Source organism: Pocillopora damicornis, chromosome 5 (genome assembly GCF_964200805.1).
Source record: "Pocillopora damicornis chromosome 5, jaPocDami1.2, whole genome shotgun sequence".
NCBI lineage: Eukaryota > Metazoa > Cnidaria > Anthozoa > Scleractinia > Pocilloporidae > Pocillopora > Pocillopora damicornis.
This window is the reverse complement of record NC_142674.1, coordinates 9615619-9642909: the sequence shown is the minus strand read 5'-3', so window position 1 is coordinate 9642909 and position 27291 is coordinate 9615619. Positions and strand designations below refer to the sequence as shown.

The window sequence follows — 27291 nt, the reverse complement described above, 5'->3', positions numbered from 1 at the left end:
CTTAGAAACAGGATTTTCATTTTAACTCACTGCGTTCGCACACATGAAAATTATTTTCTAAACCGTTATAGGAACTTGCACAACACGACAACCACAGTCAAATGGGTTGGTAACTCACGGAGAGCCAATATAAGCTTTATTACTGTATTCGAGCACTATGTGTATAAACGGTCACATTGCTTTTTGTCCCACAGAAATACGATACGCGAAGCTATATCCTTATTAAGCTAGTACATTGCACAATACATATGATACGGTTAAATTATAGTGAAAGCACTGATTATAATCATACAAAACTAAGCTGTAACTAAAAGATAGCAAAAACGTTCGCGTGTCCCATCACGCGTGGAAACTTAATGATAGCAATTAAATACCTAGGCTAGATGAAACTGAAAGCCGTGCAGATATATCTTCTTGAATATACAAGTCTTTGGCGTAATCGGATTTCCACCGCCCGTGTAATTTTAATAACCTGTCTGATACAGGGCCGCTAGGTGAATTTACGGCAGCGGTTGCCCCACCAGACCTAAGACTGTGTAACCCAAAAAGTTTGGAGTCGTAACCTAGAGCCTTGAGAGCTTCCAAAAAGATTTCTCGACACCTAGAATACGAAATTCCTTTGTTCCCTAAAACATAAGTATTATAATTTTTCTGAAATACTAACTGCCTGATTAGGAGACCGTCTGCATTATGGTCCATTCTTGCAGCAGACATATACCTTAGGACCATATGAACTGGACAAGTGGCATTGTCCGTTCTAGCAATAATAGCTTTATTACCTTCCCTGTAGACATCTGTTTTACTACTTGGTATAACAATGGACATATGGTCATCTGCGAAAGTTATATGCGAAGCTTTGATATTTGCCAACTCATTGAATCTGAAGAAACCTGCAAAACCTAAGAGGACTATGACTGAAATTCGCAGATCTTTTAGATTAGCGTCTACCTTGCCATGTTTAGCAACTATTCTCTTGACCATATCAATAGAGAGAGGGAGCTTCCTATTCTTCCGTTGTGTGCCATTACGTTTCGCGGCTTCAACAACATTTCTACACACTCCGGTTTTCAAAGGATTATTACTACAAGTTACGTCTACTACATCGTGTAGCCAAACTAATGCAGCATAAGCCATACTAACAGTGCTGGGAGAACCAGTCTTCCTGTGAAGTTGAGACAAATAGGCCGCTACAACAACAGGCTCTTGTGGCAAAACGAATTGAGCCTTAACATCATTGCACCAACGCATAAATTTTTGACACTCAAGTAAATATCTATTCATCGTCGAAGGTTGTCTGGCCTTAAACTGATCAGTAATGAGGCGCAGCTTGAAGGGAGCTAAAGATCCATAGAGACTTGCCCAACAGGACTGAGCAGAGATGGCCTGTTGAGGAAAACAAAAGGAAAAAACACATAACAGAGGGGTGTAGAGGTGGAACAATCTTACTCACTGATTCATGGCTAAAAGGGAATAAGTACTACAACCCGGGTGCTATTAGCTCTCAACACCACTACATTCATTAAATGAAGATCAAAAAAAGGGCAATGAATAACACAGCACTATTGGAGTGCTATTCGTTGTCGACACAACTTCTGCACATTGACACTGGTCGAAAAGAAATAAATACCTCAACACTGGTAAGGTGCTATTCGTTGTCAGCACATCTACTTCATATAAAATGATCAAAGTGAAATAAATAACGCAACACTGCCAAGGTGCTATTCGTAGTCAGCACAAATTCCACTCGCTAGATTGTGGCCGAAAGGCCAACCTTTCAGATTCTTACCCCGAAGGAACGAAATTCAATCTTAAAGCCACTACATATCCCGGAGTAGTTGGTGAACCCAGAATAGAATTGTGATTTCGCCCGTGCGTCAAAGCTTGAGGCATAGACAAAACTCTTAAATCCTGGATGAAACTGCAATAAATATTGGTTAACAGGAGGGGCCAAAACACGGCTGACTTCCACAGTGGAACAATATGGGTGCCCTTGGCTCCTTGACTATATATATAGGCAAGCGTTCTGGGAATAAGATAAACTGGCGAAACTAACCAGCAGTTCTCAACTTCCCACGACTGCATAAATGCGTCAATGCCCGACGTTTCCGGGTTCCAAAATCTAGAAAAATATCTGGTGATTTTTCTGTTGTAATACGTGGCAAAAAAATCCACCGTGTGGGGACCCCAAAGACTATCCAAGTCTTTGAAGACGTCCTCAGTGACCTGCCAATCGTCAAAATCCACCAGTTTGCTAATAAAAACTGCCCTGGTATCCAAATGAATGCTGTGTTCGTAACATATCTTGAATATTCTTAAGGCAATCGTTTGTAACTCGAGTTTCATGCTACCGACCTCAACGATTTTGGCAGTGGCCTGGTTATCGGTATACCACTTAATATGTGATGAACTTAAAATCGGAAGGCAAGACAGAAGTAAGAATTCAATTGCACTTAATTCTCGCCACGTAGAACTTCTACTCCTTTCGTCCTGCGTCCACATTTTGTGGCAAACATGCTCGCCGTCATTGATATAAGAAACAGCTCCGCAGGCAATATTACTAGCATCTGAAAAAGTTACTTTCTGAGGTTTGCGGAAAACAAAGCAATTTTTGTGTGGGATTTCCCACACTTAGTCAACGCCCGAGAAATTTATTTCTTTATTTATTTGTCCACGAGAGAGAAGTGCTTGTCACGTGGTTTCTATTTGCGTTCAGTGAGCCGTGAAGACTGGATTCCAGTCGGCGTTTTTTCATAGTGTATTGTACGGCGGCCATTTCTCTTCTCAGTCGTTGGGTTTTGGAGAACTTATTCGGAATTTCATGTTTGTTTCTTGGGGATTTTTGTTTCCAAGGTAAGGATAAGTCATTTCATATTTTCACGGGTTCTTTGCGTGCTTTAACTTTTCAATTTTGTTGTGGGAGCTTCACGATTAAGCTCTCACGAAAGGCGATTACGTTTGTACACCTGGTTTGTGTTCTTTCTTTCATAATCTGAGGCGTTTGTTTCGTTATTTCTTCAGGTGTCTATAACAAAAGATTTTTTCACGTAAGTCAGCACGCTGAAACGCGGATTGTGTTCAGTGCAGGTTGCACAGGAGCTTTTACGCTTTCACAAGCCAACATTTATCTGCTTGGACCTTCGGTGCGGGTTGTGTCAGATTGAAAGGAGTCATTGTACTCTCGCAAGCCAACATTTGTCGGCTTGAATGTATTTGTGCGGGTTGCGCTTCAAAGAGTCTCAGGGTATCTCAAAGTGTCTCACTAGTGTCTCAAAATGTCTCACGAGTGTCTCAAAGTGTCACAAACTGAAAGAAACTATTGTTTGCCTTGAACTGTCAAGAGTGTTATCTATTTTAATAAACTGAGTTTCTAGTTAGTTGGATTGTTGTTGCTCGCTCAAGCACACAAGTAAATATGGGGATCTCCATTGACCAATTCCGTTCAAGGATTGGATCTCATGAAGATTTACATCCTGATTTAAGTGAAAACTATGACCTCTTTGATGATCTCAACATTTCATCAACATCGCTGAATAATGAACCACTGATATTGAATGAATTACCTGATTTTGATTTTCGTCAAATGGTCCAGACACCCGATAAAGAGCAAAAAGAATTTTTTTAACACATTTTACATCAGATTAAAACCTCAGAAACCCCTTTCTACTGCTTCCTCAGTGGAGGGGCTGGTGTTGGCAAATCGCATTTAACAAAAGCTTTGTATCAGGCAGTGCTTAAGTATTATAACACTAGAGCTGGTGATGATTTTCATCAGATCATAGTTATGCTATTAGCTCCAACTGGTAAAGCTTAAGGGTGACACTCTTCATAGCACTCTGGCCATTCCTGCCAATCAATCACTGAGAAATTACAAACAGCTTGATTCAAGTAGACTAAACACTTTGAGGAGTCAATTGATTTTTGTTGATGAAATCTCAATGGTAGGAAATGGTATGTTTGCAATACAGCTAAACAATAGGCTTAAAGATATAAAAGGCTGTAGAGAGGATTTTGGAGGTGTGAGCATAATTGCTATTGGTGACTTATTCCAATTAGAATCTGTTATGGATGCTTATATTTTCAAAGACCTCAAAAATGTAGATTTTTGCTGTTCTTTCTCCCAGTTTATGGCATAAACACTTTAAAATGTTTGAACTTAATGAAATCATGGGTCAAAGAGACAGCAAATTGTTTGTAGAATTACTTAATAGGTTGCGTAAAGGTAAACACACAGTAGCTGACATTGCAAAACTTAAAGAGAGCTATACAAGAAGACATCAACAACCCAATAGATGCACCTCACCTATTTATACAGAATGCTAAAGTAGATGAATTTAAACAAAGGGCCCATAATGCAGCCACAGGAAACAAATTCACAATAAATGCTCAAGATAGTGTTATTGGAGCTATCTCTCCAGAGCTAAGAAACAAAATACTAAGACAAATACCCAATGATCCAAGAAAAACAAAACAGTTAGCCTCAACCCTTTGTCTTGCTGAGGGTGAAAGAACACACCTTGTCATGAATGTACGAACCGAAGATGGCATGACAAATGGTGCTGGAAATGTTGTTAAACTAGTTCAGTTACATCAACAAACCAAACCATCTGGTATTGTATGGGTACAATTTGACCACTCAGATGTAGGTCAGAAAACAAGGAATGAAAAAAGACATTTGTATGTACAAGGAATTGAACACACATGGACCCCAGTAAACCCTGTGACTACACAGTTTGCGGTAGGTGGAAACAGAACAGCACAAGTTGTTAGAAAACAATTTCCACTGCGTCCCACAGCAGCAAAAACAATTCACAGGTCACAAGGTGATACTGACAGTAGAATTGTTGTAGATTTTAGTACCAGAAATACTATTCCACACATACATTATATGGGACTCAGTAGAGTGACTGCTATAGAAGGCCTATATATTTCTGATTTGTGTGAAAGCAAGATTGCTGTTAATCCAGATGGAGAGATTAAGAACAACTGCAAAACTTAAGCTTTGCACCTCCCTCTCCATGACATAACATTTTCCCTCCTTAAACTGTGTTATTTTAATGTAAGGTCTCTTCACAAACACATAGAAGATAAACATAAAGACTTAATTTATCTAAGTGCTGATATCAATATTTTCACAGAAACAAGATTTAATTCTCAAGATAATAATGACATGTATGACATTGCTGGTTATGTTCTCTTCTGTAATGATAACCTTAATTCCAGCAATGGATCAAGGTCTTATGGTGGTACAGCTGTGTACAGTAAAATCCCATACTTACCTGGATACCCCTATTGTCACAATATACATGGTGTTGAAATAACAGTAATTAAGTTAGCAAGGTTTGAGGATTGGACAATCATAGGGATATATCACTCCCCAAACGTGCCTGTAAGACAACTTTATGAAGCAATAACTGAGGTATTAAATAACATTTCACCAGACAACAATATCATTACTAGAGACTTTGATATAAATTGGCTTGTTGAAACAGACAGAAGACCTTTGTATAATTTACTAGTGAGGGATAACCACTACAAACAGTTCATATCAACTTATATAACTGACAACAACACAGTAATTGATCATATATATACAAATATATCTAACATTGATATACAAGCAGATGTTTTAGAAACACATTTCACAGATCATAAAGCTGTTTGGACCTCATTTCATGGTGTCCTATAACAAATTACTTTATCATGATGTACATTGTTTTTAAGTTAAGAGAGCAACAAAAGAAAGCAGTAAATAGTTATGAAAAGAGTTGTTTCTCTTTTTTCAGAGGAATTTGTAATGAGAAACTTGCAAAACTATTAATAAGGAAATGCTGCTTATTCATTTGGTACCGGAACAGGCCTTTTAAAATTAAGTTTGAAGTCATCTTTCTAAGAGTTGTCCAGTTTAACAACCATTTACAAAAGACAAAAATAAACTACATAACACACAGTCCTGAAATTTCAAGGCAGCTCCTTTAGCATCTTGGCTAATTTCTAACTGCAACCTTTATTGACAACCCTGCATTAAACAATTACTCCACAGTTAAGTCTGCAACCCCTCCTGAAATACTCCAGGATACCAAAAAAACAACAACAAGCAAACAAACATATTAGTGAAGTGAGCAAACAACCACATGCGTGACTTTCACGTAATATAAAATTCGTGATTGCAGCATTCCCACGTGCGTAAAGTGCTTGTAACTTACGGGAAACACACGCATGTTCACCAAAAAAACCCGCGTGTAGTACAAGAGGCCGATTACTCGCAATTTCTCGTAGTTTTGAATTTCCCTTTTGTTTTTCAGAACACCCATATACCTTTACTTTTTTACACCGATGCGATAGAAATTAATTGGAAAAACATTCCTTGAAATAGGAAGTCGTCCTGTATTTTCAGCGAAAAAGATTGTCAAGTGATCAAAACAACACCGGCCAGATTATAGTCACTTGCTCGGCAACGACTTGTGGAAAGCGATCATCTTTCATTCTTACCATCAAAACAGTCACGCTTGCATAGAAGAATAACAAAACGAAACGATTACAACGGAAAGACCCAAATTGGCGTAGAAAGAAATAATGCTGCAAATTACCAATTTTTTTATGTCATGTGTACATGTTTCCGTGGGAATTTCTGTGTCAACAGCTTGCTGTCACTCACAAACTCTTCGTGATTCTCGCTGGTCCTCGTTATGTTCAGCGCATGGACGATTCGAAGACGCTTCAAATTTGGTTTTTAAGTTGATCATAGCACTAATCTGAAACATTTGAAGTCCATTTCAATATAGTAAATGTCGAAACAGGCGTGTAAAGACAATAAATATCGCAACGATCACTGCAATCATAATAGCGCCACGACTTTGGACTTACTTCTTCGGAAGGATAGATCTCGAGTTCGAAGCCGACTAATTACGACTAATTACGAAGAGTCCACGCTAATTTGCATATCGGAGAGCGCCCACAAGAACTCGTTTCTACGCTATCGTGTATCCACGAGTTAAAAAGTAGTAGCAGAAATTTTTTCAATTTTTTTCCAATGACTGTTACGAAAATATTTACTGCTCCAAGTATTTCCAGTATTGCCGTATAAACAAATAAATAGCCTAAGCCACCAAGAGGTAATTTATTTGTTGAAGACGATTACCAAACGTTCAAAAACACGCCAAAAAGCTTCCAGGGAGGGAAGGAAAGGCATATTGCTTGATAAAAGGAAAAGTTAATACCCCAGATCCCTCCTGTGAATCTGTATTTGTTCAAATAATTCCCACACAAAAATTACTATTCAGACAGTTGATTCCAGGCCTAATATCACCCCTGTAGTACACAGTTGACTCACAGTGAGCGACAGGTTTGCTTCCGCTCAAAAACCCCTTCCAAACACTTTGTCAATAAAATCCCACACAAGTACGCATTGCGGACCTATTTTTAAAATTGCGTAGATTTCATACTGGTTTATCAAATACAGCACGTATTTGAAAGGTGGACATTGAGGTTATCCCTATGAATGGTCCCCTACTAGCTATAATATTTGCCGAATTATAGTCGTCAGCTATGGACCAACCATCATCTAAAAATACCGCGATGTAAATACCGTTAGCCCTCCACCATCCAACCAAAGGGCGGAGTATCTTTGTAAAGATATAAGGAGTTACAGAAAGGCCAAAAGGAAGAACTGTGAAAACGTAAAACCGAGTCTCCCCTTGAAAATCCCATGAAAAACCTAAGAATGTTTGATGTGGTTGGAAGATCTCGACGTAATGATAGCCACTCTTAAGATCAAAATAAAACATATAACCATTCTTGCGAAACATAAGAAGCAATTTTCCAATCATCGTACTTAATCCTCAGTTTCTTAATGAAATGATTAACATATCTTAAATCAAGAATTAACCTTTTCTTTCCATTAGGCTGAACGGAAACCGACAATGGATTGACGACATGGGGTTTGTAAGACAATTGCTTTATGCGTTCGGACTCCAGTAGCTCAGTGATAGAATTCTATACGAAATCAATATTTTTCAGGGCAGAAACGTTGTTCTTTGAATAATATGCAGGCGGCACATCCCAGAAAGGCAAACGATAACCAAATTTAATTACGTTTAATATGAAGGATGAAGCACCTAAAAATACCCAAAATTCTAAATTTTTCTTTAAATTGCCCTTTACATTGTAATTCCGTCCTAGATCTTCGCCAACTTCAAAACGATTCAGTACCTGAAGTACATCCGTAAACTTGTCGAATTCCTCATGAATGTCCGATTCCCTTAAGTCCGGTTCCTGAAGCGTTTGTGGTGGTGGAGGCTGGGGCAAAGGCGGTTGGCTTGTACTGGCCGAAAGGGCGGGGATAGAAGCTGGAGGCCCTGCAATCTTTGGCCCAGTGACCTGGCCTTCCGCACCTGAAGCAGTCCCCATGTGCATAAGAGCTTGGACGGCCTGCGGGTGTCAAGATGGGACGAAAATATGAATAGTTAAGTAACAACAAATAACAACCAAAGAGCAAAACTTGGTCATTAACACAAAAGAAAAGGAGGGGCGGGTGGGTGGGAAAGCAGAATACAGCAAAGCTATATTGGTGACGCGAGAAGTGAAATAAGCATACAGGTACTGGACTATATAGCAGTACATGCTATGACACCTTACTCCCATGTGGTACAGAAATCATGCATACTTGACAGGTATTATGTAACAGTAATGCACACGAAGGTGAGATAGAAAAACAAAGTGTGAGCACTGACGTTCCGTAATAAACTCCTATAGAAAATACATTTTCATTTTAACTCACTGCGTTCGCACACATGAAAATTATTTTCTAAACCGTTATAGGAACTTGCACAACACGACAACCACAGTCAAATGGGTTGGTAACTCACGGAGAGCCAATATATATAACACGAGAAAATAACAAAGCACCTGAGTGAATAACAGGAAGAATATAAAGTAAAAACAATAGCGATACAAATACCACGAAAAAGATGATGATCCTGCGTGCCCAGGTTGGGAGTTGTACAACGCTTCTTATTGCTCTGCTGCTGTCGTTCTCTTTCTTTCTGTTTCCTTTTCCTATTAGCTGCGGCTCTAGCATTGCGAATTTTCTTGTCGTCCTCATCGTCCGAGACGATATCTTGGGATTCGTATTCTTGAACTGCGTCCCAGCCGGCTTCACTCGAGTCTGCGAGTTTGATAAGCTTCTGTCTCTTGTGCAACAGAGCTTTGGCTTGATCCGTTAAGTGAGCCACCTTCTTGTGATCCTTCTGGGCGTTTGCTTCTTTGATTTTTCCTACTAATTCTTCAAGCTCGGCGTTGAATACGAACTGCTTTTGGTTACTTTTGAATTTGAACTTCTCTGCCTGCAAATCGATTTTTTTGTTTTTCTTCGAGCTCTTTGCCCTTCTGTTCCAAACGATTTTCAAGATATGTCTTGAAGAGAGAGAACACTTCATCAATCCCTTGCGATGTGGGAGGATCTGTCGGCGGATTGTTGGGAATATCTGGTTCTTCGTGAAGATCGTCCTGTCCGCTTCCAGGCATAGCTTACAAAAAACGAACTGGACGAAAGCAGAATACAGCAAAGCTATATTGGTGACGCGAGAAGTGAAATAAGCATACGGCTACTGGACTATATAGCAGTACATGCTATGACACCTTACTCCCATGTGGTACAGAAATCATGCATACTTGACAGGTATTACGTAACAGTAATGCACACGAAGGTGAAATAGAAAAACAAAGTGTGAGCACTGACGTTCCGTAATAAACTCCTACAGAAAATACATTTTTTAGTCTGTACAAATATTTTGTTTATTCAGTAATGCACTGGTGGAAAGTTGCAGAACTGAATTGTCTTTCATCCTTGCGATTTGATCTGTTGCTTGAATTTTAGCAAAGCTTCCTTATTGGCTGAGAAAAAGATGCAATTTAGAGCAAAAATGTTGCGATTCGGGAATAAATCGCATCCGTTACTGACAGCCAGTCAAATTGCAAGAATCACCAGTGATTTCAAGATGGATGTAATAAAGCTTTTTATTATATACTCAACAAAATATCGCGTTTCTGATTGGTCAATGATGAATGCATAAATAGGTTATAGAGTGCAATAGAGGTTATAGAGTGCAATACGGAGAAGTTGCCATGGAAACACCGGGGAAGCGCCAAATTTGAACACCAAATTATAAAAAATCGAGAATATAATAAATAAAAAATCGTGTGAACCTGCTCGTGCATTTCGTGATTTATGGTCACTCGTGATGTTTTGAAAGTTCTCAAATTGCACTCGCCTACAGCTAATGCAATATGGAGAACTTTCAAAACATCACTCGTGCCCATAAATCACGAAATGCACTCGCGTTCATACGATTTCCTATACTAACATGTTATTACTGAATTTGTTAGCGCTTGAAAAACATTGAGCCCCAAGAAAACTTTTAATTATCATTTTTGATCTCATCAAGGTACCAGAGGGTTTTCAATGATGAACGTGTTTGCCGGTCTCTAATCTGGACACTCAGAAAGCACACTTTTCGGTTTTGTAATGAATAATACATTATTTGTAAACGTATCTTTTTGTGTATTAGGGGTAACTATGACAGAAACTAGTGAAATGGTAGAGATATTATACGCACTCAAGAGTTTTTCCATACAGACAGCAAAAGTTGATTGTTTGTAAGAATGTCCGCCGACCCAACTAGTTCTGATCTCTTTTTTGTTTCTAGATTTATTGGCTGTTGTATGACCTAAATGGCCAATTTGAGCTTCTAATCGCTGTGCTGCTTAGCTTGTAATCGAACAGGTCAACTGCTAATTATGAGATTGAAGCAGCCAACGTTATCAGCTAATGAATTTCGAGCTTCGGTCTGAAAACAATAATGAAAGAAAACAACTTTTGTAAGAAGTCAATGTCTGCCTATAAACTGGCCAAACTATCATCATCGATTTACCTCAAATTTGATTCAAATAGTGATTTCTTGCGTTAACTGGAACAACAGCTGTTTGTTAATAGCGTGTTATGGTTTTGTGTCTGCAGCCAGGCGTGGTTTCCAAATTGGCGGCGAATACTTGCCAACATTTGAAGATTATTTTCGACCGAGTAAGTAAAGTGTTTTTTTCATTAGCTCTTCCATGACGGAGATTATAATAGTAGTATAATTAGTAGTATGATCAGAAAAAGATTGGTTCCTGGAGGATACCTTTTCGTTAATGCAGCACTGATAAGAGCTTTAAAGAGATGATGCAATAATTTTGTTTTTTCTCTCTTTTCAAAAATTTACATAGCGTGTTCCTTGTACTTTTCATTGACACAATTAATTAGTAGTAAGAGTTTGTTAAGTACAACTCTAGGATAATTCTAACAGTAATTTTTGCTCCCGAGCCTCGCTCTACGCATTTGGCCAATTTAGAGTTAATCGCTCTATCACTCGTAGGATTGCACTCCTTTTAGTCCAGTTACCACCACCGGCATCTTGAGAAGATGGTTAACTTGAATAACATGACTCCTTTTATTTAGGCATTTAAATGTCCAAATATTTTTCAACAAAATGCACGCAGCGACGACCTTGTTGAAAATGGGCTGTGGTGCGCACTATACACGAAGGGTAGAAAAAAGTCTTCAACCAGTTTAAATAATAAGCTTGTTGAAAACGATGGTTTACGTAACCAAAACGACCTTTGCGCCCTTAATCTGGGGATTTTTGTAAAGAAAAGGGAGGATAGTACAGTCGCGAGGAAAACATCCACTGCAATTAAACTTACAATTATGACTACAAAGAATTCGAAGCGCCCCCGACAACCCTGTGCATCATAACGTCTGGCAAGAAAGGGCAGTAAACCTGTAAGAGCTTCAAAAACAGACCTTGATAAGAATGGTGATAATAGTGATGACATATCATCATACATGGTGATATGCCAATTGTTGGGATCGATTCAGATAAATGAATTTGTATTGCTCTAATTTTGTTGTTTTGCAGAGAACAGCCAGGAAATTTGTCATCTTGTTGCCTTTCGTTCCCAATAGGATCGCGTGTGAATGGCAATTGCTGTATTACAGGCAGTACACGTTATCTTTAAGGCGTTCATACTTTTTCTTTCGACAGATGTCCTTGCTGTTTTACGTCCTGTCGCGAGGCTTCTTAGAAGGATTGCCAAGTATTTTTAGATTTAATGGCGACATAGATATTATCTTTAGGTGGAAGGAGACCAAATAGCGATGGAAGATTTCAGTGACAAGATCAGCATTGAGCAGATTAAGATTCACAAAAGGCGAACCAGCTTCCTCCATCGCAATGAAATGACCAGTTACTCGTTCGAACGATTTTGTAGAGCAGGGCTGTCGGGGCCGGTATCGTGTTGTTCGTTTTTTACAACAAATTAATGATGACGCGTGAATCGATCCTACATTTACCGTTCTACTATCTGATCCTCTGTAAAATTATTTAAGTTTAGTTCGGCTCTTGCCTTTATATTGAAAAGAGATAAGGTTGCCAACGAACAACCCGGTCAAACAAAGGTAGGAAAGCTTCAGATTGAGCTATCTGAAGACCAAAAATCTTCATCACTGACACCGTTACACATTAGTGCTGGGCTTGGCGTGTAAAATGTGTAAGGAAAAATGAAAAAGAGCGTTATTCTTGAAAAAATGATTAAAAATTATCCAGTAAACTGAGTATTTAGGGAGGCTGGGAAGAAGTTTTTCTTCTTCCTTGAATGCAGAACTCATCAAATTATTGCGAGCATGTTGCATTTGTCAATATTGTTCGGCTTCCACGTAAAATGTTGTCTGATGCCGCCCTTGTATTTCATCTAATAACCCGTACTTTAGTGCTGAAAGGTTTATCTTTTGGTCTTATTTCAGGTAAAATATTCTTAGTAGCCTTCAATAACGGAGCAGGTCACCCATCGGCAATATATTCTGCCGGTGACCTTGTCCCCAATTGATATTGAAAAGGTTTTTTCAATCAGCGATGGACGTATGTGAGTCTTAGCTTTATAAGAGTCTTGTAAGAATTACGTGACTGTAACGAGATAGGTATCGTCGTGAAACCCTACAGTACGTGTTTGGAGCAGTCATCTTATGACCTTGATCGTGCTACTCAACACTTTGAGTCGTGCTTGACCAAACTTACTCTTTGAACGCGGAACACGTGTTCATGTAGTGTACGCCGAGAGAGAAGTAAATCTAAATAGCACGCCAACCACGCCATGCGTCCGTATGGCGTTTTCCTAAATGGAATACGGAGGAAGGAAGAAATATCGCCTTTTGGGCGTCTCAGAGTTGACACCTGCTGCGAAGAGGGTGGAAATCGGGACTAATCGGGCAGCGAGATAAGGACTGAGAAAGCCTGGGCTAAGAGGATTGGATTTAGTTGTCTAGCTGTTCCTTGGATGCTAATAATCTTTTTTTTTCACGTTGGATTTGGAGTAAATGGTCACACGGCTAACTTAAAAACATTTCAGGTAAAACATGCTCCTGTCTCGCACAGGCATCCAGGGCCACGAAAGAGAAGGAAGATCCATGGTCAATTCCCTACATGCAACAAGTAGCATAAAAATGTTTCAAACTGTAAGTGAGTACTCCTATAAATTAAAAGTTTTAACTCTCCGTGTTTCTTCTCCGATGTGATTTACTGTACAAAAACGCACTTTCAGTTAGCACAGACTCCTTTGCAAACAGAGGACTCGCATGATCCTAAGGGTACAACAGCTCTCTGATAGCCGCAAAACAGAACATTGCACAATCCTGTGGGGTGCAACAGCTCCCAGGTAATTGTGAAACAGAATATTGCTCCATTCTCCATCTCTGAAACTAATTGGAAAGTGCTAGAGAGTGAGCTCGATAATTAGTATGTTTCACGTGGACTGAAATTGACAAGTTGGTCAATTTGAACCCCAGAGGCAAAAAAATTTAAGCACAGGTAATAGCGTGCCGTAAGCCGTTCGTCAATAGCCAGGCAGAGAAACGATCTTACAAATATGAAGAACAGTCAATTTTACAAATTGATATTCGACGTCTTTCATAAGCAGGCTCGTGACGTAAAGGCTGACTTAGACTTCATCTTTGTATTATTATAGTGACCACAATCTCCCTCGTTAGCGACAGAAGGAAATTGCGAGTCAGTAATCCGTTAGAGTTATTTTCTTAATTGTTTTTGTCGGCTTCTTTTACTACCTTGAATCACGCAGAGCTGTTTAGCTCAGTTGGGAAACAGATTTCCGCCCACTCTTAAATTTTCGCCCCCCAAAACACTGCAAACCTGCTCTAAAAAATGTTTGGAAACTGATTAAGAGACATCATCATCATCATAATGTTTACATAGCACTGATCAATCACGCCATGTACAGGGTCTGTCAAGATAGCTAAATTTGATACATTTGAATATTCGACGCCTGGAGAGGGTTGACAGTTGATCACTCTAACATCTAAGGATTTTTTCAGATTTTGAGAACATAGGCTGGGCGATTAATCAGGTCAAATAGGATTTTTGCGCTGAGGCAGTATGTCACTGTTGTCACAGTTGTTGTAGTAATTGTTGTCGCCGTTGCTGTTGTTGTTGTAATTGTTGTCGCCGTTGCAGTTTCTTTTGCTTCAGTTAATTTCATCGGATGAACTTTCACTAAAAGTGCAAATTGAAAGAAAACGGCCGAATTTACCTCTGACTTCGCTCGCTCTCCAGTTCAATATTTCATGAACCTTAAACGGCGAAACGAAAACGGAAAAAAATTTTGTTTTGACAACAAACACAAATGTACCAAAGGTATTGCTCAAACAGATGAAAAACAGACAGCGAAAACTCCTGCAGTTTGCGCACAACAAACGTGCTCGTAAAATCTCTGTATATGATTTGTCACAAGTCTTCTGTTAGCGCCTTTTCTCTGACAGACGCCCTTTACCCTCTCCCCGGAAGGAAGCAATCTAACACCAAAGAATTTTTCAGCACGTGTCCTCAACACTATACTCAAGAAATATTTTTTTAAAAGAATTCGTGTCCAAGTAGCTGTCACATTAAAAATTTTTCCTAAACTAACGGGTGTCGATAGCATTAAGTACAAAGTAATGTGAGGTCCAATGCTTGGTGAAATAAGAACCATTCATGGCATTTCCTGAAAATTTCTAGCAAGTAAAAGTTTATATGTCTAATATCGCGTACTCGGGGAAGGCTTTCCAAAAAATACTTTAGGCTTTAAACACGTGTTGTCGTGAGTTCAGCGTTTATAGCTCGTTTGAAATGCATATTACCTATGACGTGTACAGGAGGCAGTCAGCAACCTCGTCATATCTAAGAAAGGCTTCTGTGAAATATTAAAATGATACATGTATATTATACACATAGGTATGGGACACAAAGTACAGGCAAGAGGCAGCCACATCTGACATGAACATCTCATTGCTACTCCTATAGTAACAGAAAGACTAAAGTTCCGGTACTCTAGAATTGCTGAATAAAACGTGAGTTCAAACTCCACCAGTGAGTCAGAATTCACAATGGCTTGGGAAAGAAAGTACTCAAGATTTGCGGAAATCATCCTCTGGGTACAAACATCCTGTAACGAGGGACTTAATACTGTGGTTCCGAGTTTCCCAGGTGAACTTCTAGAAGCTCTACTACTTCACTAATCTATTCCGTTAATTACGCTCCTTAGCTGTAATGCCATAACTCCACATGGGGTAAATCATACAGACAGCGGTTGTCACGATGGGCTGGAGCAATGTATATATAAAGGATTGTTCATAACACGACACTTTAGTTTGACCCTGCGTGCAAGCCTACAAACTGTTCATTGGAAGGCTCCCATCACATCGTAACCGTTGAAGGTAAAGTCCATTTTTTTTTTTTGAATCGCTGGAAACTTGACGATATGGGCTTGACATTTTGATGTTGTGTTACAACGTAATACACTGCAATCTGGGCAGTGATAAAAATTTGTAGTGTGCGTGCCAAATAAAATTATGTTGCAGTGATCAATGGTTAGATCCACACGCTGTCAAAGTTTGTATTTCAACCAGGAAATCCAAAAACTTAATCCGTTCCACGAGGAATCGCTACAGTTTGCGTAAACGAACTTTCTCAAACCGGTTGCGAAAGCCGATAAGATGTTTTTCTACTTTTCCAAAAGGGCGGTATCTAGGAAAGTGTACCTTTGGCCAACACGCACATATCCTTTTTTGTTTACTTTGAAAGCGAAGGGCTACTCACCGGTGTGGTTGAGTGAGTTGCTGCTCTGCTTTCTTGAGGAGTTTCACGTCAAGCGCTAAGCGTCCCTTGTTGACTTTCAAAATATCACGAGGTCGACCATAGGGTTTTCTTTTCCCTTGCTTGAATGCTTGGAACTTGTTTGCGGGCCAACTATGGCTTAAGTCTTCTTTTTGAATCCCATTTCCAGGGATTTTCTGATCTTAAATAACTTTATGCGCATTTATAACACGATTAGAAAAAAAAATACCATCACGGAATTGTTAACATGTTGATATCTGGATTATGTAATGAATAACTATTCGCGATTATCATTATCGCGAGGAAATTGGAAGTTATCGTCAATAATTTGCAAGATCACAGGTATTTTTTATCAGTTTACAGCTTTTTCGTTCGGTAAACAGTCTGCGGATGAAACTTATTGACCTTGGTTGAGAGCCATGTATTGCGATGTTGATCAGAAAGATTGGAGAACAGGAACATTGAAAAGTCTGGTATGCTTCCCTCATTAGGCTATATCTGCGTTATAAAAATCGTTTCTAAAGGTCAATGGCTCTTTCATGGTCTTAGGAAATGATCATGATCATGACGATCACTTTTTAACTTCCTTTCATCGATCGTTGTACTTTTTTCGGAATTTGGTGAACTGATTTAGGGGAAGATTCGCCTGTCTCGGTTTCAGCTACGATGCATACATCTTAAATCCGGGATATAGCCGCTAACAGTCAAGATAATGTATTGTGTACATTAGGTGGTAACTTGTAACACCTATCTGGTAACTTGTAACTCAATCGTCAGAAGATTAGATAACATCTGGAGCACATTATCGATTATTTCTCGATTGCTAGTCCCATCAAAGACCATTAATTAAATGTATTTTATACTTTGCATTTCCTTTCATTGGAAGGTTCGCGAATATTTATGGTACTCGGAAAAATCATATTTACTTTGCAGAGTGCACACGCCCCCTGCTCCTGTCTCGTCAAGCCCCTCTTCGTCCTCTTCCCTTTCCCACTTTTTACGCCATTGTAGGTCCATGACTATCTCTCGTTTTGCAAGGGAAGGGGAGGGGGGGAGGGTTCGGTTTGGGGGGGCAGAAAATATCATTTGATCAATTACAATATCCATTAAGAGATTAAAAAAAAAAAACTCGTCTTCAACAAAATCTTGGCCGTCAGTAAGACTGCTTGAAAGCCTGAAATATTTAGCAGGACCCTTGCGTAGTGGCTTTAAAGCAGTTCATTTATGAAAAAAATCGAATTTTCATTGTATCTTTGTACTATCTGGTTTTGATTTAATCTTGGTCTTTTAGTTACAAATAGCAACACCGTCCTTTACGTCAACCAAAAGGTAGTTGTCTAGCCTGTTGAGTTGAATGTTGTATCATAAAAGCGCATTCTTACCGGCGGAAAGCAAATTTTAAGGAGAGCAGTGCACGATTCTGGCATGGTCAGTCCATATCCTTCCCTTTTATTGTATTTTAGGAGCGTTCAAAGAACTGTCCCTAACGTTGATATTTTTCGGAATTCCTCACCGATTCATGTTCTTAATTTGTAAGGCAGCTATTTCATAGAGCCACGCACTTATCACTCATACATTTTTGGCCTCAATCTCGTGCTCTTAGTAGTCACCTGATGTCGTCATGGTAATTAATCTCATTGACGACATCAGATGACTACTTGGACGTGAGCGGTTGTTCATTACATTTCACACTTGCAGTTCTACCTACTTAGTTGCCTTACGCATACAATTGAACCGTTTCGATAAATCTTCAAGCAACTTATCATTCACGAATACATTTCCCTGAGGTAAAATTAGATTTGCAAAATCACTCAACTTGTTAGTTGAAAGGCATAAGTGATGCTGTTTGCAAGTTAGATTGGGAAAGTTGAAACTTACTCAGATGCAGATAAGCTCTGGCCTTTTTCTTTAAAACATTTCGATGGTCTCAACGGAAGATATAAAGTCACTCTTTTCCTCATTGGAAAATGTTCAATTAGGGAACTCTTGACCAATCTAGTATTCTCGATATATTTAGCAATACTTGCACGTGTTTTAAAGCGTGTTTCAAACATGACACGAGTTTATCGACGTCCTCTATATTTGTACTCGTGAGTGGTAATCAAATACAAGGCAGTCGGCGACTTTTTACGATAAATCGGCTTATTTCGGATGACCTTTATCTTCATTTAGTTTATTCTCGTTTTACCAGCATGGTCATGAGACAGTTTAGGGCTGTCAGTGTTAGGCCGCCTTACGCATATCTCGTTATGTTACGATCAGTAGCGCTGTTCAAATCATAATTCTTATCTCACGAAATGGTGGAACCATTAGGTGATGTGGGGTGAGGAAACCTTAAACACTTCCATTGGAACTGTCCCTCTCAGAGACAGTTACTTGCTTACTTGCTCCCAAACCGGACTCAACATTCTTGGGCCACAGACAGTCGCTACCATTACCCCTTCTTATCAGAGCTTAGCAAGTTTTAGCTTTAGTGTTAATGATATGTTAATAGCAAGTCGTTGATGTTTCTTATATTACTCTAATTACGTCTTTGAATATATCAATCATATTTGATTAATGTTATTTTTGGAACAAAAGCCCTTAGAATTGGCGACTAAACGTTCTTGAATATTCGCACCAGATTATTGTCCTTTTCATAGACAGTAAAAGATAGCATCAACTCTTTGCACAAGCCGGCCTTTATTTGGTTAGGGTGGCAAAACCTTAAGTCTTCATCGTTTTTGGCGCTTTTAAGTTGTTTGGCGAGGAGTGCAGCAAGTGGCTTTTCGAATAAACCGCGACTTTTGTTTGACTGAGTAAATATAGTATGTACCTCATTCATGAAGCTTTCAATTGGGTTTTTACAAGTTCAGACGCGAAAAATGAGAAGTAGGGCATGCGCAATGGTGAGAGCGCTCACCGAACCTGGTGTCCTACCTAAGTTGAGTCTGTTGTTGGTTCAAGTCCATTAGCACTCAGACGGTTTTCTTGTGTTATTCGGACTCAACACGATGTCCTGTTATCAATTAATCATAACGATTCAAATTTCCGAGAACACAAAATGTGTTCAAAATGTATTCATCTAAGGAAGGGCCTGTGATTCCAATCTTCTCCGGCTTTCTTTTTTTCGGAAATCCCCAGCGCGGGATGATATGCCATTTCATCGATTACTGTAATCAGTTCTGTGATTGGTGGATTCGTGGTGTCCGATTTCGGACAACTTTCCGATTACAATGTCTGTTTGCAACTCTAAAAAAAAAATTAAGGCAGCTCACTCATCATTCACATTCGATAAAATTGCTATAGTTAAGAGAAATGTGCTCTCTGCCAATGTGCAAATTAGGAGTTCACTTCAACGTATGATAATCATAAGGTTTCATTGATTTGTTTTTACAACCAGATTCCAACCTTGTTAACGATGCCTGGGCAGTTTATATTTGGTAGCCCAGATTCTAAGATTTCTTTGACTTCTTTGCGGAAACATCCCACAGGCCATGTCGTGGTACTGTTGTACCAAATCACACTGGTCTTTTCTAAATTACCCGAGTGAGGCTGTGTCGTCAAAACAGGGAAAGTCTCATTTATCGAATATGTACTATCCTAGAATTTGGCGAATTGTTTGTGGTAATTCTTCCCTGTAGTCGTTGATTTGTTTTTGTCTTTGCCTTTTTTGCATGTTTCCGTTATAACCTCCTCCCCCCCCCCCCCACCTCCGCGAGATGAAACACCTTTTCGAGGAGCTCGAGGAGCTCAGCAGGTTTTGCAAGTCAGAATAAAGACGATACGTGCGTGAAAAGCCATAGTGACACAGAATACTCAAGATCAATTTTGGTTCTCATCTAAATAAAACTTACTACTGATAATAATTTCCAACCTTTTGACTCTTAATTTTCTACGCATAGCTACAGTTAATAATAAAATTGAAAATTTCCTTTTAAAAATGGAGTATTTTAAAGCTACAAAAAAACCAGGTCATCTCCTCTTTTTATCACCGTTTATTAACACATGTTACAAACACTTGTTCCTCGCTGCTTCTCACTGTGGGCTCGCGTGACGTTTCAGCCGTCTGTTTAAAATTCGACTCCCTTTGAAGTCGCGAAGTAAGCTCATACAGAGACGTTTGTATAAGCGTTTAGGGAGATGATATTTGAACCGTTTTTATTTATACTTGCCTGAGACACAGCCTTGTCAATACTTTGGGATTTTACAATTATTCCAAATATAGGTAAACCAATTGAAAAACGTAGACTGAAATACTATCGGAGCCTCATGCAATACCTGACCAATGGAAAGCAGTTTGTATCTTCCGTAAAGTTTACATAACACTTTGATTTAAAATGCTCTGTCATTGGCCCCAACATTACACGATATGATGTTTGATGAAGTTGAAATTCGCGCAGATTTCCATCTTCAGTTTTTTTATTTCCCCATAGAATTCGACCAATTTCCGGTGTCATCAGAGGCCGCCGACAACATAAGTATCTAATAAAGTAAATCTCTGTCAAGATAAGTTTTCAGTCTCAAGAAAATTACAGGTATAATTGTCCTCTCCAGTGGATGGATAACTATCCATCCTAGTGTATGCCTTAAGCGACCACAAGCATACTCTGAAAATCTGCTTTTTTTCGTGGAAAACTGTGAATTACCTCATAGGAAGTGAAAATTAACAAGTTAACTCAGCCCCTCACGCAAATCGCTCCGTAGATTTTCTCTCAACAGATTTTGTCGGATTATGTCTTGCGCATGATCTTGTTAGATTAACAACCACATCCCTAGTTGCTTAGTTTACTCAAACTGCCTGTTCATTCATCGTTCATAGGCTAATTTATAATGTTATTCCCAGCAACTACGTAACTACGTATGTTAAGAGACGTTTTGGAGACGTCTTAAACCCTCCATACTTCCGTTTTCAAATATTGCAATGGGATTAAAATAAACTAAAGTTTTTAGAGCTTTATCAGTAGAAATGCTGGTAACTCTTTAGATCTCATAAATATAACGGTAACCTGGCTTTACCTTTTCGACAGTTTTCCGCGAACTTTCTGGACATCCAGGAGAATGAAATAGCCACCGCCTGTAATCGTGAAACATAGGGCTAAACATAGGAATAACATATCCAGTAAATTTTATTAGGGTAATATATCATTGAAATAATCGGTCTAAATAGAGCATGAACGACACTTTTCAAAAAGCATTTCCGGAGTCTTAGATTACAGTAAACTTGAAATTAGTGAATAGTAAGAGGTTTAGAAGTAAAGATTTTTAACAATTGACACCCTGCAGTTATTAGTTGAGGATGTCCCTATTTAACTCATTTGAGTGTCTTGCGGTCATCAGTCGCATCTCAGTCGCGTTTGAACGAGAACCTTGTTATACCGGGAACAATTTGAATGAAAAATTTATCCAGTAGCTTCAAAAAGAGGGATTTTACCACTCTTGATCAGAGGTCTGGAGGTAACCAATTTGTTAAATTAATTTGCAAGAATTTAACTGAACGTCTATTAGCAACACATCCTGTTCTAATTGCTTACGATGGTGCATAGCTCAGCCATTCCACGTAAAAAAGCTTGAAACATCAGGTTGGTCATGGTGCAGATGGTACGAACTCAAGTAAATTGAAAGTGAATAGATTTATGATCATCGTGTCTTTCAGAGGTCCAGATTTGCTTTATATCTAAAATAAGAAGTTGCTTTACAGGCAATGACACTCTAAGCAAGTTTCCGTACAGCTGGTTTATAAGTTTAAGTTCGAATCCTCGACGTTAATATTTTTTGGGTGTTAGATTTGCAAACGAGACAGGTGGAAGATAATGCCTTTCTCTTGGCTTTCCTTGCCCTCCTTGTCCTGTCCATTTTCAGTGACTCAGGTCCTAACGTTTTATTTTGCATTTACCTAACAGATAAACATGGCTGAATCAAGAAAATCCTGGCTTCAATTTCTTAGTGTAATTTTGGTTGTTCTTCTTCTACTAGAAGCAGCAGAGAGCAGGGTAAGCAATAAAGACATGATAGACCTCTAGTTTTGTGACTACCTCATTAGTAGCAAGTTCATCTCCTCATTAGTCAATCTAACTGCACTAATTAAATGAAACACGACTTAAAATGGGGAGTCGCCTTACTTTGGAAATTGTTCATCTTACACGGCTTTAAATTTACTGATCAGAGGACAATGCTTAGAGCTAGATCAAAATGCGGCAAGCCGTAGCGAAGGGCATTTGTCCCAGTTCCATCCAACAGGCATTTTTACGATAACGTTGGTATATGTGTAAGACTGAGCTTTCAACGTCCTCACCTACAAAGGATTGTTAAACAGACAAAACAGGAAAAATCAATCTTCAGACTTCTTGACAGAGTTCCAAATTCTTTATGTTTAACCTTTTGCGGTTTTGACCTGGTCCTATTTAACGAATTTCACTATATGTTTGATAATTGGGTACTCAGCCGGCCGGCTAAATGGAAAGCAAGATTACACAACTAAGCCTGGCGAGAATGAGGCTGTTGCATCGTATAAGGGCCACCAATTGCAAACACAGGACTGTTGTCTATGGATTTGTCGCAGACAAAATATAATGCTCAGTAGCTATTGACAAGACGCCAACATAAATATATCATCACAAGACCTTTTAGCTCCTTTAATTAAAGTACAGAAAGTAATTAAAATTTCGCTGTTCCTCGAATGCTTTCCAAAATACAAGCTAAGGAGCATTTCCTAACTTTTAATGACAATTCAGAGCAAATCTATAAGAGTCTCTCCATTCCATCACAAATTGAATTCATCGCGTTTCTATTATTTGACCCATGTGAACATCTTAATTCGTTATTCGTAGCCTCCTGAAAGTTTTCTGCCTCACTCACGATATCTTCCTTACCAAAAGTTCCTGTTCAATGTTCTAGTTCTCTGTTTTCGAAGAGGGGAGGAAGAGAGTTTTTTAAATAATTCTTTTTAATTCGCACATTACTTGTATTCGTGATGACTTTAAGGAGTGGCGTAGTTTCTCAAGGCTTCTTTAGAAGGTCAATGTCCAGATCATTAAATATTGAGCTTCTTATTTGAATCTAAGATTTCCGTTTAGCCATCCAGACTCCATTGAAAGCGGATACGGGAAAATTGCGTCAATCTCAGTGTCGAAGAGAATTTTGAAGACCTCACAAGGTCTGAATACTGTTAATAACAGACTGATAAAAGCTTTTAAACTGTTTTTCTTGGATTTATAAAACCGATCTTGCTCTTAGTCTTGAAACCTTAGGGGAGACCTTAATCCGTGACTTGCAACCGAAGGAGATGAAGATTGTCTTGTTATCATAATACTTTGACATGTGAATTCCCCTCAACCCCTTCCCCCCCTCCCTACGCGCTAAAGAAAAGGTCAAAAACAAAAGATTACTTTTCTTTAAAGTATACTCGATTTAAGAGAGATGTCTGGTTAACGATACCAGTAGCACTGAATCTCTCCCCCTCCCCGCGTAAACCAAAAAAATCGCTTTTCTTTTATGAATACTCGTCTTAGGAGAGATATATCGGCAACAATACAAATAAATGCATCTACATCTACCTAAGCCGCAGAAGAAAAATTTATCTTTCAACTCGGCACTCTGAATTCCCACGGTATGAATGAACGCTTTTTATTGAACTAGTTCGTGGTTGTTTTTCTTGTTACTATGTTGCCACCAATAGTGTAGCCCCATTTACCGCATGTAAACACACACACAACCCACAATTCCTCCATTCGCTCAGCTTTGAAACTCGGAGGCCAATGTATGTTAGCAACTCAGTCGATAATACTAAATTACCTGATAATATAGATAGCCCTGGAGTCTTACGCCTGAAACCGAATTCTTAATAAGGGTAACCAACATCACTTTTCACCCGAACCGGGAACAAATATTTGGTTTATCACCAATTTTATTTCGCCAAACCATCGCTCCCAAGTTTTCAAAGGTAAATGGACGAAAGTTTCGGAAAGCCACGGAAATAGCAATTGTCGTCGAAGGGGTACTTTCCTCACAATCTCCGTGTGACCGATCGATTTGCAGGATTACACCTGGAAGCATACTTCCTGGGGTTTAAATATTGTTCTTGCTTGAGGGATTATCCATCCACAACAACCGCAGTGTACTTCTCAATCTAAAGAACTATAAATTGATGCCTTAAGTTAATGCAGATGTTTTTTTTTTCCAAAATGTGTGCTATTTTGGCCTCTAATTATGTCTTATTACCAATACCTTGCTCCAAGTGATAAAATGAATATATATCTTGAACAAGACGGGAAAAGCTCCATTCGTTTAATCAGACTTATCGTTTGAAATAAAACAGTTTTTATTTGGTAAGAAAATACTCACTTAACGGTAAACTGTCTTGCTTGCCTTAAGCAGATGATTTGTCTCCTGTATGGCTGCTCTGTATCTGATGTATTTGTGCAAATTTAAAACTGTCTTCCATCTTTAAGTTTGAGAAAAAGGGGAAAGGTAACAAACAAATAAGGGAAATTATTCAAATTGCTCTTGATCAGAACTGACACTTTTTTTACGGGGGATAGAGAAAATGAGTTCCGGATGATAAGAAGTTCTCCGATTGCAAATCAAGGGAAATCGTTTTAAGATCCATTTCTTGTTAGCAGATTAACTTCGAACAAGGCCACGTCAAAGCCGCAATGGGTGTCTGTCAGCGTGGAAAATCAGATGGTAGCGGAAAAAAAATAGAGAGTTCTTTATTCTCTTTGGGTGCACTACATGGAACTAACAAGATTAATACTTCTTGTAGACATGGTGGTCCCACATTATAAACTTAAGCCTGGATAAAAGTGAAGTAAAGTAGATTTACCTTTACCCTTAAGTTTTCACATCCTTATAAATGAGACAAACATACTTCTCATCCAAATCATGTACATGAGGATAGGGAATATTCCAAATATATTGAGAATCCTCAGAAATTTTGATTAAACCGAACGTGTGTCGATTACACCGTATTTCGGTATACCATCATTTGAGCACGAGTATTGTTGGTTTGATGGTTTCAGTTGAAATGTGAATGGCAATACGGCATATTCTAATAAAAGAGTTGCTCGAAACGCTAGACTTGAACGAAAAAATGCACCTAAGCGTTCGTATGTCATTACCTCTCAAGGAGTCACCTTAATTATAATCTCTTGCAATCAACACGGATTATCCTTTGAATCCTCCACAAAACCATGGTGTAATGCGTCCGGTTCAAAACAGGGAGACATTTTAGATTTGCAATAATACATCGGTATTGTCACTCTCCCATACTTAGAAATTCATTGTATTTATGCTGTTTTTGATCAATCTTTGAAGTTCCATTCCATCGGTGGCTGTTCAAGTTCCAATATTAATTAATTAAGTTAACCTAGAAATAGGATGCACGGCACATGTTTCCATTGCGTATAAAATATTGAGTGGTGCCGAACAGAGGAAATCATTGCCTAAAAGTGTTATTGTATAAATGCTGTTGAGCAAAATACACGATTGCATTTTCCACAATGTATTACACACCGTTAATGCAAACAGCCTCTCACACAATGACTTGTGCTGTGCACGATTAAAAATGATTGTAAACTCTCTAACGTAATAAATGAAAAGCTATACCTTTGAAGCAAGCGACATGCTGTTATGCTGGCAACACCCCTTGCGGCTGTGATACAAAACTTATGATGACCACTCACAAATTGTTTTAAAAGCCTTTAATTGAAATCAGTCCCTAGAATCAAGTCGTAATGAAAATATGCCCCGTTAAATGAATGTTCTTAATCTTTTCTTAACCATTTGCCGCAAGCATTATAGAGTCATGGTAGAAATAAATACCTATCGTGAAATAACGCAATATGATTTTGGTGTTTTCTCTTGAACGTTTAGCCGCCCAAGAAAGGGAAGAAAAAGTCTCGCGCTAAGCAATGTGGAAACGAGGGTCATCTTTGCCAATCAGGATCAAGGAAGGTAAGGAGTGGAACAATTAGCTCGAAGTCGAATAATTTTACAAGCAAACGCACAAAAAGCAAATTAACAAAAATTTTTGGAGGTACGTATTGCTTTGCATATCCACGCATAGAGAACTTTAGCACTGATTAGTGAAGCAATCCAAGTACGTTTCATCGTTTATATATAAACTGAATGCCTGCCCTTTACATCCGGGGGACAATTGCAAAATTAATTAAAGAAATTTTTTTTGTATTTTTTTTCCTTCCGCTGTATCCGACGTCTGCTGTCCTTTTTTCGTCGATAGCTTTGCTGCAGCGCCGGTTTTACTTGTCACACACCTATCTTCTCACGGAATAAGACGAGAAAACTCAAGAGAAGAAAAAAGTTGGGAATGTGCAAACCAATTAAACCGCAAGAAAAAGAAATCGACGAATCCCAAAAGACACCATCATTTAGGTTTTCAACGAAACCAACGGTGTTCTTTCGGGCGGAAATAAAAAACTCAAGTCCATCTCGTGGACTTTAGACAGGATACCCAAATGAACACAACATTGCCAAACCAGACCATTACGTGGTTCTCCGCGAAGAATAACTGGCACGATCGACCTACATTCTGACTTCGACTGGACAATGCTTTCTAACTTATTAAGACGGTGCTATTGGCATTATTTATGTTTAAAGAATTATTTATATACTTCAACAAGAAAAATTACAACAGTAACATAAAGGATCATAAACCATTAGGTATTTTCTAACACTAAAAAATTTTCTATTTAAATTTATTTGATGACTTTTAATATACAATTGACGTAAAGACTGAGGTAATTTAGAAAACAAAGAAAATACGTGGCTAAAAACTTTTTCCTGGTCCACACTTATAGTGTTTTCTTTCAACCATCCCAATTCATTTTGCCAGTCATCGGTATATGGAGTGTTATTGCCATGGCTAGCAAGGAGAAGTATCTGGTATCGTACTGAAGAATAGTTACAGTCTACATGATCAAAACATGTTGAGTGCACTTCGCGATAACATGCGAGCTTTGGTGTTACAGAGACGTCATTGATTCGTTGCCTTCAGACATCTTCCGCACCTCTCACGAAACACGTGAACGTATGGTTCATATTCCTGATCGTGAGCCGTGATTGGAGGATGCTGAGCGATTAAGATTGCTTCTGCTTA

The 27291-nt window shown here is 38.8% G+C and overlaps 2 protein-coding genes and 1 long non-coding RNA gene across 7 annotated transcripts in view; 2 read left to right on the top strand and 1 right to left on the bottom strand.

Moving 5' to 3' along the window:
- Positions 1-102: 102 nt before the first annotated feature.
- On the bottom strand, positions 103-16346 carry LOC149045065 (uncharacterized). Of its 2 annotated transcripts, none has more exons than XM_089208298.1 (3): positions 16179-16346; positions 8209-8427; positions 103-1383 (listed from the first exon to the last, which is right to left on the bottom strand). In XM_089208298.1, exons 2-3 carry the CDS (start codon positions 8410-8412, stop codon positions 367-369), a joined length of 1221 nt encoding a protein of 406 aa, XP_089064424.1. In that variant the 5' UTR covers positions 8413-8427; positions 16179-16346; the 3' UTR covers positions 103-366. The 2 variants fall into 2 exon arrangements, with proteins under 2 accessions (XP_089064424.1, XP_089064422.1); XM_089208296.1 differs by lacking the exon at positions 16179-16346 and adding an exon at positions 8957-13090.
- Positions 2169-3374, top strand: LOC149045066 (uncharacterized). The gene is made up of 2 exons (XR_016187303.1): positions 2169-2850; positions 3019-3374. It is a non-coding gene; the product is annotated as an uncharacterized LOC149045066 (long non-coding RNA).
- LOC113665625 (uncharacterized) overlaps positions 13418-27291 on the top strand; it is a 15234-nt gene continuing 1360 nt past the window's right edge. The window contains exons 1-5 of one of the 4 annotated variants that reach the window (XM_089208303.1): positions 13418-13546; positions 15315-15796; positions 22079-22168; positions 26049-26129; positions 26416-27291. The exon at positions 26416-27291 is cut by the window's right edge and continues 1360 nt beyond it. In XM_089208303.1, coding sequence (XP_089064429.1) covers positions 22085-22168; positions 26049-26129; positions 26416-26637 — 387 coding nt within the window. In that variant the 5' untranslated portion in view covers positions 13418-13546; positions 15315-15796; positions 22079-22084 and the 3' untranslated portion in view covers positions 26638-27291. Of the gene's footprint in view, positions 13547-15314; positions 15797-16461; positions 16670-20609; positions 20714-21363; positions 21633-22078; positions 22169-26048; positions 26130-26415 lie in introns of those variants that run through there. The other 3 variants (XM_027181341.2, XM_089208305.1, XM_089208304.1) reach the window with 3 other exon arrangements.